General features: G+C 47.0%; 1 protein-coding gene across 1 annotated transcript in view; it reads left to right on the top strand.

Moving 5' to 3' along the window:
• The window catches only part of LOC138265359 (major facilitator superfamily domain-containing protein 8-like), a 92,232-nt gene that overhangs the window by 46,388 nt on the left and 33,603 nt on the right, over positions 1-12,241 (top strand). Inside the window, exon 9 of the mRNA XM_069213003.1 lies at positions 6,722-6,851. Coding sequence (XP_069069104.1) covers positions 6,722-6,851 — 130 coding nt within the window. The remainder of the gene's footprint in view (positions 1-6,721; positions 6,852-12,241) is intronic.

Here is a 12,241-nt window from a genome sequence, read left to right on the forward strand (position 1 = left end):
GCTCCCCACCTAAAAAAAAAAGAAATCGTAAAAAAAAAAAAAAGAAAAAAAAAAAAAGGTCCCTGGTGCCTAGAGGTTTCTGCCCACCCTGGGGGAAGATCGGCCTAATAATAGGCCAATCTGCCCCCAGGGAGGGCAGAAAAGGCCTTCCCAAAAAAATGCCCCCCCTGGGAGCGACCCTTGCCCAAGGGGTCGCTCCCGTTGCGTGAAATTCGCGCGCAAAAAAAAACTCCCTGGTGTCTAATGGTTTCTGCCCCCCTTGGGGGCAGATTGGCCTCATCAAAATAGGCCAATCTGCCCCCAAGGGGGGCAGAAATGGCCTAAATATAATTTGCCCCCTAGGGGAGCGACCCTTGCCTAAGGGGTCGCTCCCCACCTAAAAAAAAAAGAAAACATAACAAAAAAAAAAAAAGATCCCTGGTGCCTAGAGGCTTCTGCCCCCCCTGGGGGCAGATCGGCCTAATAATAGGCCGATCTGACCCCAGGGGGGGCAGAAAAGGCCTTCCCAAAAAAATGCCCCCCCTGGGAGCGACCCTTGCCAAAGGGGTCGCTCCCGTTGCGTGAAATTCGCGCGCAAAAACAAACTCCCTGGTGTCTAATGGTTTCTGCCCCCCTTGGGGGCAGATTGGCCTCATCAAAATAGGCCAATCTGCCCCCAAGGGGGGCAGAAATGGCCTAAATATATATTGCCCCGTAGGGGAGCGACCCTTGCCTAAGGGGTCGCTCCCCACCTACAAAAAAAGAAAACATCACAAAAAAAAAAAAAAAAGGTCCCTGGTGCCTAATAATAGGCCAATCTGCCCCCAGGGGGGGCAGAAAAGGCCTTCCTAAAAAAATCCCCCCTGGGAGCGACCCTTGCCCAAGGGGTCGCTCCCTTTTGCCAATTTCATTGAGAAAAAAAAAAATCCCTGGTGTCTAGTGGGGTTTCAAAAGCCGGATTGCAAGCAATCCGGCTTTTGAAACCTGTGAGAGACTTCAAAGGGAAGGAAATACATTTCCTTCCCTTTTGAAGCCTCTCGGGGCCTCCCCCAGTGATTGAAAGAGAAATGCAAAAGCATTTCTTTTTCAATCGCGCTGGAAGCTCTGCTTCCAGCGCGATGGGGGAGACCCTGTGACTAATCAGCGCGCGGGGTTGGGGGGGTCGGGGGTGGAAGGGGAAGGTCTTCCCCTTCCATCCCTGACTTTGGGGGGAAGCACACAGAGGGAGCGAGAGCGCTCCCTCTGGGCTGTGTGCCGAGGACGTAGTGGTTACGTCCTCGGCACAGCAGCACTGTGCCGCAGGACGTAACCACTACGTCCGCGGCACAGAAGGGGTTAATACCATTGGCATTGTAATAATAAATCCTCTTTACTAGTAAAGTTGGATTTATTATGACTATTTTAGAGATTCCACTTTTAGAAAGTAGCCATTTCTCTGCACTCACTGCTGTGTGTGCCCACAGCCTATCTCCAATACAAGTCTGGGGTGGGCTAAGTGACAGCTACACTTGTGCATTTCCTTCAGACACCCACAGCACAGGATACTCCACTGCATCTGCATGCATCTGCACACTGATGGGTCTTCCTGGGGTGGAGGTTGGGAAGGGTTCACACCAGCACCTCATAGGGGAGTGCCTAGAGTCCAAACAAAGGGTCTGATTACCTCCCACTGATAGTCTGGAGTCGAGGCTGACCTGAAAGGGGGTCCTGTGCACTTAAAAAAACTCCTTGTAGTCACCCCCACAGAAAAGACACTTTCTAGTATAAGTATTGGGTCCTTGACCCCCTAAAATCCATACAATTCTGGACTCAAGAAAAGCTGCTGGAGTAAAGACTGCTGTGTGCCAGGATTGCCACTCTTCCAGGATTTCCAGCTCTCAGGACCTGCTGCCCTGCTTTTCTGTGGTGCTGCCTGCTGATATCTGCCCAGTAACCCAAGACTCGCCCTTCAACTCCAGCGTGACTCCGAGTGGCCCCGCCTTCTTTCACCGCTCACCTTCGATCTTAGCCTGTGCTGTTTTTGCCCAGCTTCACCTCTTGTATCTGTGACCAGCCTAGAGTGACCTGGCTTTTCTTTGCCGTTCACCTGCAACGTCATCCCGAGCAGCGTTTGCTCAGCTTCGCTGCTTGCATCTGTAACCTGCCCAGCACGGCCGACTTTTATTTGCTGCTTACCTGCATCTTCAACTCGAGCTGCTTTTGCCCAGCTTCGCCATTCGCATCTGTGACCTGCCTAGATTAGCCTGGCTTTCCTTTGACGCACACCTTGAACTTAAAACCAAGCAGCTTTTGCCCAGATTCACCAGTTGCATCTATAAATTACCTGGAGCAGCCAGGCTTTCTCTCGCCGCTCACCTTCACCCGAGCTGCGTTTGCACAACTTCACCGCTCGCATCACTGACCTGCCTAGGGCGGCCCGCTTTACTTGTCGCTCGCCTTCAGCTGCATCTCGAGCAGCTCTGCCCAGCATAGCCACTTCCTGCTCCCTGAGAGGAGCACAACCAAGGACATCGAACACCTGTGCTGAGGAGATCCTTTGATCATTACCTTCTGCACATTAATCTTACTACTTTTGAGTCTACAAAGCCAATGCTTTGCTATTTGTGAATTGGATCTGTATCATGCCAAAACTTAAAATGAACTTTATTAACAAGCTTTATTTTTCCACGTCCGTATGAAGTCTTTTTCTGTGGTGTATCTCTTGTGATGATTGTGTGTGTGTTGCACAAGCATTTTACACATTGCCTTCCAAGTTAGGCCTGTCTGCTCTGCGCCACGCTACCCGAGGGTGAGGACAGGCGGATTTATGACGTGTCATTAACTTGGCCCGACTAGGATTGCAGTCCCGACTTAGACAGGTTGCATACCTCTGCCAGCTACAGGGAGTGCAGAATTATTAGGCAAATGAGTATTTTGACCACATCATCCTCTTTATGCATGTTGTCTTACTCCAAGCTGTATAGGCTCGAAAGCCTACTACCAATTAAGCATATTAGGTGATGTGCATCTCTGTAATGAGAAGGGGTGTGGTCTAATGACATCAACACCCTATATCAGGTGTGCATAATTATTAGGCAACTTCCTTTCCTTTGGCAAAATGGGTCAAAAGAAGGACTTGACAGGCTCAGAAAAGTCAAAAATAGTGAGATATCTTGCAGAGGGATGCAGCACTCTTAAAATTGCAAAGCTTCTGAAGCGTGATCATCGAACAATCAAGCGTTTCATTCAAAATAGTCAACAGGGTCGCAAGAAGCGTGTGGAAAAACCAAGGCGCAAAATAACTGCCCATGAACTGAGAAAAGTCAAGCGTGCAGCTGCCACGATGCCACTTGCCACCAGTTTGGCCATATTTCAGAGCTGCAACATCACTGGAGTGCCCAAAAGCACAAGGTGTGCAATACTCAGAGACATGGCCAAGGTAAGAAAGGCTGAAAGACGACCACCACTGAACAAGACACACAAGCTGAAACGTCAAGACTGGGCCAAGAAATATCTCAAGACTGATTTTTCTTAGGTTTTATGGACTGATGAAATGAGAGTGAGTCTTGATGGGCCAGATGGATGGGCCCGTGGCTGTATTGGTAAAGGGCAGAGAGCTCCAGTCCGACTCAGACGCCGTGGAGGTGGAGTACTGGTTTGGGCTGGTATCATCAAAGATGAGCTAGTGGGGCCTTTTCGGGTTGAGGATGGAGTCAAGCTCAACTCCCAGTCCTACTGCCAGTTCCTGGAAGACACCTTCTTCAAGCAGTGGTACAGGAAGAAGTCTGCATCCTTCAAGAAAAACATGATTTTCATGCAGGACAATGCTCCATCACACGCGTCCAAGTACTCCACAGCGTGGCTGGCAAGAAAGGGTATACAAGAAGGAAATCTAATGACATGGCCTCCTTGTTCACCTGATCTGAACCCCATTGAGAACCTGTGGTCCATCATCAAATGTGAGATTTACAAGGAGGGAAAACAGTACACCTCTCTGAACAGTGTCTGGGAGGCTGTGGTTGCTGCTGCACGCAATGTTGATGGTGAACAGATCAAAACACTGACAGAATCCATGGATGGCAGGCTTTTGAGTGTCCTTGCAAAGAAAGGTGGCTATATTGGTCACTGATTTGTTTTTGTTTTGTTTTTGAATGTCAGAAATGTATATTTGTGAATGTTGAGATGTTATATTGGTTTCACTGGTAATAATAAATAATTGAAATGGGTATATATTTGTTTTTTGTTAAGTTGCCTAATAATTATGCACAGTAATAGTCACCTGCACACACAGATATCCCCCTAACATAGCTAAAACTAAAAACAAACTAAAAACTACTTCCAAAAATATTCAGCTTTGATATTAATGTGTTTTTTGGGTTCATTGAGAACATGGTTGTTGTTCAATAATAAAATTAATCCTCAAAAATACAACTTGCCTAATAATTCTGCACTCCCTGTAGAAACCCAAGTTCTAACACAGCCATTGTACAAAAATCATGACACCAGAGTCAAACCAACATACTGGCCGAGAGGTACCAGAAACCAAAATTGGGACGATCTCTCCTCCATCTGCCAGAGAATCCTTATGCCCCCAGATGAACTCTGGGGTGTACAAGAACTAATGGAACAAAATTAATCAGATGATGACCAACATAGCCCCTCTACGCTCCAAAGGGCTCACTAACAAAATAGCACATCCATGGTTCAACCACAACCTAACTGAAGAAAGGAAGAGACTCGGGCATGCTGAGTAGCTCTGGAGACAAGAACCCTTCCCCCTTAACCTACAACAGGTTAGAGAACTAAGAAACACCTACAAAAACATTCATGGAATACCAAAGCAGAATTCTTCTACTACCATCTGGATAGTGCCAGATTCCACCCGAGTAAACTATTGGAGTTCATCTAACACCAGACTAGGTATATCAACACCAAGGCTACATGTATTCCTGTCTCAAAACTGTGAAGATTTAGCTTCCTTCTTTGAGCAGAAACTAAAGAAAATTCAGTATCATCTGACATTGAAAAGTATCATGATCTAAGTCCAAACACCCATCGATACCAGGAAACTAATCATACTCATGACACAAAAACCCACTCCCATCAAGACCATAACAAGGCCACTTGGAGAAATTTCCAAACTAAGAGTAGTCGAAATACATCAACTGCATAAAATCACTCAAAATACTCAACCAGAACGATTTGTGCCTGCAGATCCTTCTTGAGCTGTGCATGTGTTTTCGACTCAGTCACAATATCCTCTTGGAGTTAATGGAACACATAGTGGGAATGGAACAGTGCTTCTCTGGTTCACCTCTTTTCTTGATCCGTCACAAATGAAAATGGGAGGTTTCGTTCCTGACCCATTCCTGGTTACATTTGAGGTACCACAAGGATCCAACCTATCCTCCATACTTTTCAACCTTTGTATGGAGCCACTGACGGGGATCCTCAAACTAGCAAACATATCTTATCACATGTACATGGATGACTCCCGTATTTACCTAAAGATTTCCTCCACAGAAGACAGTATATGACTAAATGACATACTTTTGAAAACTCACAGAGCAACCTCAAATTGAATGCCTACTCTTATCTCCGCCATACAGCATGCCACTGGCTGAAGACTGGATTGCCCACTGTATTGCCCTCAATTGCAAACCAGCTATCATCAAATCAACAAAGTCCCTCCAGGAAACCCTGGATAAGAACCTCAGCATGCAAGCGCACATCAGTGCAGCCACAAGTGGAGCTTCTATCCAAATTAATCTCCTCAAGAGTGTAAAATCATGTATATCTTCTCCAGATTTTGAGATAGGGATACACTTCTAGTCCTTTTCAGACCTCAATACTGGATTGCACATTAACAGGTCTGCCAAACCCTTCAACCTCGGCCTTCATGGAAAAAGTTAAAAGGATCTTATTTACCAGATTCCTTACATGAGATCTCCATTTCAGAATCTGGCCTGATCATTCGGAGACTACAGAAGGCTCGAATGAAGATGCCCTTGTTAGATAGATAGATATATATATACACACACACACACACTGCTGTAGCTATGCAATTTGTCTTCTCCCAACCCAAGGTGGTATGTGGCTATACACAGTTCGTTTTTCCTTTGATTATATCTTATGGGTTGTTCTCTGTGTTGTAGCAGGATAGGGGGTTCTCGCAGTACAGTACTCTGATATCTTTGGGTCTTGTTCACGCTTTATAAAACTCTCTAAATAAATATGTATATCACAGTGTCTCTGAAAAGCTCACCAAATGTTGTTTAATGTATGGACCTTCCGGTGAGTTGGATGACTAAAAGGATCGTATTCAATAAGTGAAAATACAAATCACTCTGGGTTCATTGATGTAGTTTGAAAAGGCTGCCATCTTTTTTTGGAATAATCTGAGATAACATACTTGAATTCTTTCCAAAAACCGACTGTATGTACAACACAGTCTTCTAGCTGGTGTGATTGGGGCAAAACAAGCACGAAGTTGAAAATAGCCTGATACAGAGTCAGTGGTGTAATCATGGTGCCGAAACATATAGCTTAGTGTTCTGCAAAGGCAGAGACGTGAGCAGACCTGTTGTATCCGGTGGACCTTCTCTTCATGTGATGTCTTTGAAGTCTTGGGCCATCTTCCTTGTGCCAGGTAGTTCGTGATGGACACATCTTCCTTGCAGTCTGAAGGGTTGCAGTCACAGCACATGTCAGAGTGTTTTTTGCTTACGATTTCAAGTCATAACTCCTCTCTTTTCTCGCTCAGGTGATTGCTGGCTTCTTCTTTGTGCGGTGCCTGAGCACTAGGTTTGCAGACCGTGTGATCCTTGTGGCCGGGTTAGTGATTTGCAGCATTTCCTGTGTCTGGTGCCTCATATTCATGGCGAACCCCAAAGGTAAGGAGCTTCTTGGAGCTCTGATCTCATGTATGAGCACAGGTTGGTTTGGCTTATTTACGTTTACTTCCCACACTAGGGGTCACAAAGGTTATGGATTTTCCGTCCACTGAAATATAAACCCCATAGGATATAGTGGAATTAATATCTTGGAAGATGGGATATCCATCACAGTTGTGCTGGAGTAACCCATCCACCGAAACATACATCAGGCCCTAAGATCTATTTTCTGTAAGTGACATAAATGGACGACAATCCTCTGTGGACTCCCCATCACCCAGAGGGAAGCAGGGGAAGAGAAGATTGCCTAGGTTAGATGTGGAGTGAGGCTAAAATGTCAATGTGACAGCAGACAGAGGCTGCCTGTGGAAAATCATCAGGATCCCATCAGTACTACGTTAGTACCTGCAGATCGCAGCAAAGCTGCTATACTAGTAATAATATTACCAGCACTCAAGAGTGGGCTTCTGTACTAGCACCTGTGCCCCTCACCAGAGCTGTGGTAATTGTGGTGGGATAGTAGCTCAGCAAAGCAGCTTTACCCTTACTGGGGCTGTAGGGGCACCTCTCAGCTTCTCATACATTTAGCGGAACAGTATGTGCATCAGTGCTCAGCGGGGCTCGTATACTACTAATGGACAGTATCAGTACTTCTCAGTACTGATCTAAGTACCTGATCAAAGTATCAGTACTTCTCAGGCTCAGGAAGTCTGCAATACTTTTAATGGCCACCACCAACACTTCTCTGCATCACTAATGGGACAGTACCAGCCATTCCTTAAAGTACTGCAGTACTTACTGGATCAGTTACCCTGTCAGGAGCCTCTAAAGGAGGCTAGGATCAGTAATTGCACCTACAACCCCATTTTTTCACATGTATAAATACAAATTTCGAAATAGTACTAGCCTGACTCACAAATAAATTTGTGCCACGTAGTTTGTCTACATGTTTGAAGCAGATTTCTGACTTTCTTCGTATTGAAAAAGAATGTCAGAGGTCCTTCTGAAAGCTGTGTCTGTTGCATCTTTCTGGCAGTAGCAGACACATGGTGAACAAGCATTTGCAATGCAGTGGGTCTCGGGTTTGCTCGAGTTAGATCTGTTAGCGTTGTAAACTCCTAACCGGACTTTTCTTGTTACATAAATAGAAAATTAAAAGTGTTTCATATCAGTGAGCTGATTCAAAGAACCACGGCCGCCATGAGCATCAGTGTGAAGAGACACAGAAAGGAAAAAGAAGTTCACTCGCAGTCAAACTTATGGGCAAAAGTGCAATTAGCCATGTAACTGGTGATGGACAAGGCGGTAACAAAACCTCCCCAAGGAGGGACAAACCTGAACCATTGACCAATGTCATTGAAGGATTTTTGAAGGGCAAGCCCACGAACGAGTGGTAGTGATGGGCGTTGGGTGGGTGTGGTTAAAAGCCCAGATACATACCAACACGTCGGAAAAGCAGCGCTTGCGTGCTGCCATGCTCAATTTAAAAATGGGTAATGGGAAAATCTGATTATATTTGCACTTGCTGCGTTTGTTTTCTTTTTATACACACAAAAATTTCCCTAAGAAACCTCTCCTCGTACATACCAAATTTGAGGATGCTCCCACAACCTTCTCACACTGAAAACAGGTTTACTCCTCCCTTAAGCTGAGTAAATTGCCGTTTCACGTTTGGAAAATAGATGTAAAGACTTTCAACTTTGTGGGTGTTCACCGTTTGTGGTTGTACCCAGGCTGGATCGTGCAACCTGTGCTGTGAGCTGCATAATTAAATACTTAACATTACACCATACTGGAAAATGTTAGTGAATTATTACTGGTATGCTGCTATTTGTTCAACCAAGTGTCCATTGGTTGAGTAAAAATCTTTGTGAATTAAGGCCTTTGTTTCGTGCAAAAATAAGACCGCTGGAGCACGCACTGATTGTGGTTGTGAGACGACTAGGTGTGAAAAGAGCCCGAACCAGTCCGTGTTACAATGGTGATGGGCGCATGGCACTGCCTCGCAATTCATCGGTAGGGTGTCCAGACGTCCTGTATTTCCCCGGACAGTCCCGGTTTTTAGAGGACTGTCCCGGTGTCCCGACGCTTCTCTTAATTTTAAACAAATGTCCCGGTTTTTGGGGACAAAGGTCAGATTATCTAGGGAAGCATAAGTTAAGTGTGTGCTCTTTAACAGACGCCTACGAAGTATGCAATCATTAAAGTAATTTTTCTGTTACAGTCAGGCAACACAGTCCCCTGTCTGCTTCCAGCAGAGACGGAGTGGGGAGCAGACAGACGTGGGTTGGGGGTGCAGGTAGGAAGGTCAAGCCATAGGTAATTTTATATGTGTAGTCTTGTAAATGTGTGTATGTGTGTGTGTGAGTATGTATATATCTATATATATATCTATATCTATATCTATATCTATATCTATATATATATCTATATATATATATATAGATATATATAAATACACATATATAGGCACACATTCACAAAGCTACACAAAACAACGGGTCAGGCCAGAGATAAAAGTGAGTGTAAAGTCTTTAGTCCTTATTTTATATCTGACCTGTCCCAGTTTTAGCTCTTCAAAATTGGGTCACCCTATTGATCGGATCCTCTGCTCGCAGACAACCAACCCTGCCCCCCGGGGCATTGCAAAAGAAAGCGTCAATGCTGAAGTGGAGCCCCGTTGCTTTGCTTACACAGCTGCTGGTGTGCATTTACATCACGTTTCCAAGAGCGTGAATTTCAGGCTTCATCTAGGGGTAGTCGCAGCACGACCCCTGGCACTGCCTTTGTGACCCCTGGCACTGCCTTTGTGACCCCTGGCACTGCCTTTGTGACCCCTGGCACTGCCTTTGTGACCACTGGCACTGCCTTTGTGACCACTGGCACTGCCTTTGTGACCCCTGGCACTGCCATTGTGACCCCTGACACTGCCTTTGTGACCCCTGGCACTGCCTTTGTGACCCCTGGCACTGCCTTTGTGACCCCTGGCACTGCCATTGTGACCCCTGGCACTGCCTTTGTGACCCCTGGCACTGCCTTTGTGACCCCTGACACTGCCTTTGTGACCCCTGACACTGCCTTTGTGACCCCTGGCTCTGCCTTTGTAACCCCTGACCTCAGAAGTGGCAAATACAGTGCCAGGAACACAGTGTAGCTCACCCTCCTGGATGTCAGTTGGGGCTACACTCTTTGTTTTCTGTCAATTTTTTATTACACTAAAAGTAAATGATATATTTTACACTATTAGATTAATAAAAATGGAGCACAGTTAGCTGGAATGTGCCCTTCCATGGCTGCAGGGTGAAATACAAAATAGTTTTAAATATATGTTGTGTGTGTGCTTGTGGGTGAGAGTATGTTAACGAGAGAAAGAGTATGTGTAAGTGTGAATTTGTGTATATGTGTGTGTGAGTGAGTGTAAGTCAAAGGGCGTGTGATGTCACTTCCGCTACACCTGCCATTTCGGGGAATTGACGTCCATATCAGTCCCGAAGTGTGAAATAGAGGAGCCGTATTGCTGTCTGTATGATGGAAGTGTCAGGGCCCCTAAAAATCCGCATTTGGGCACACAGACTCGGGGTGCAGTTACGGATCCTTGACTTTCTTAGTAGCGTTTGTGAGTTTAACTCAATAGAGGGCGTGTGTGGTGTGTCTAGGTAAGTAAATTATTCTAATGCAAATAATCTGAAACGATAAAAAATTATATATTAATGCCTAGCCAAGGCTTGTATGTACAAAGCACTTTCAATAATAACTCGTACATATGATCTATTTACCCAGTAAACCATTTAGATCAAATGTAAAGTGCAGCAAACACCTGATTAAACTAGACCAACAGAACTCAGTGTAGGCACTGATAGGATGAGACAGTGCGTCCACTGACGGATGGGCACTGGTAGGATGAGTCAGTGCGTCCACTGACGGATGGGCACTGGTAGGATGAGTCAGTGCGTCCACTGACGGATGGGCACTGGTAGGATGAGTCTGTGCGTCCACTGACGGAAGGGCACTGGTAGGATGAGTCAGTGCGTCCACTGACGGATTGGCAATGGTAGGATGAGTCAGTGCGTCCACTGACGGATGGGCACTGGTAGGATGAGTCAGTGCGTCCACTGACGGATGGGCACTGATAGGATGAGACAGTGCGTCCACTGACGGATGGGCACTGGTAGGATGAGTCAGTGCGTCCTCTGACGGATGGGCACTGGTAGGATGAGTCAGTGCGTCCACTGACGGATGGGCAATGGTAGGATGAGTCTGTGCGTCCACTGACGGAAGGGCACTGGTAGGATGAGTCAGTGCGTCCACTGACGGAAGGGCACTGGTAGGATGAGTCAGTGGGTCCACTGACGGATGGGCACTGGTAGGATGAGTCAGTGCGTCCACTGACGGATGGGCACTGGTAGGATGAGTCAGTGCGTCCACTGACGGATGGGCACTGGTAGGATGAGTCAGTGTGTCCACTGACGGAAGGGCACTGGTAGGATGAGTCAGTGCGTCCACTGACGGATTGGCAATGGTAGGATGAGTCAGTGCGTCCACTGACGGACGGGCAATGGTAGGATGAGTCAGTGCGTCCACTGACGGATGGGCACTGATAGGATGAGACAGTGCGTCCACTGACGGATGGGCACTGGTAGGATGAGTCAGTGCGTCCACTGACGGATGGGCACTGGTAGGATGTGTCATGGGCACTGGTAGGATGAGTCAGTGCGTCCACTGACGGATGGGCACTGGTAGGATGAGTCAGTGCGTCCACTGACGGATGGGCACTGGTAGGATGAGTCTGTGCGTCCACTGACGGAAGGGCACTGGTAGGATGAGTCAGTGGGTCCACTGACGGATGGGCACTGGTAGGATGAGTCAGTGCGTCCACTGACGGATGGGCACTGGTAGGATGAGTCAGTGCGTCCACTGACGGAAGGGCACTGGTAGGATGAGTCAGTGGGTCCACTGACGGATGCGCACTGGTAGGATGAGTCAGTGCGTCCACTGACGGATGGGCACTGGTAGGATGAGTCAGTGTGTCCACTGACGGAAGGGCACTGGTTGGATGAGTCAGTGCGTCCACTGACGGATTGGCAATGGTAGGATGAGTCAGTGCGTCCACTGACGGACGGGCAATGGTAGGATGAGTCAGTGCGTCCACTGACGGACGGGCAATGGTAGGATGAGTCAGTGCGTCCACTGACGGATGGGCACTGGTAGGATGAGTCAGTGGGTCCACTGACGGATGGGCACTGGTAGGATGAGTCAGTGCGTCCACTGACGGATGGGCACTGGTAGGATGAGTCAGTGTGTCCACTGACGGAAGGGCACTGGTTGGATGAGTCAGTGCGTCCACTGACGGATTGGCAATGGTAGGATGAGTCAGTGCGTCCACTGACGGA

Source organism: Pleurodeles waltl, chromosome 11, assembly GCF_031143425.1.
Source record: "Pleurodeles waltl isolate 20211129_DDA chromosome 11, aPleWal1.hap1.20221129, whole genome shotgun sequence".
In the NCBI taxonomy this organism is placed as follows: Eukaryota; Metazoa; Chordata; class Amphibia; order Caudata; family Salamandridae; genus Pleurodeles; species Pleurodeles waltl.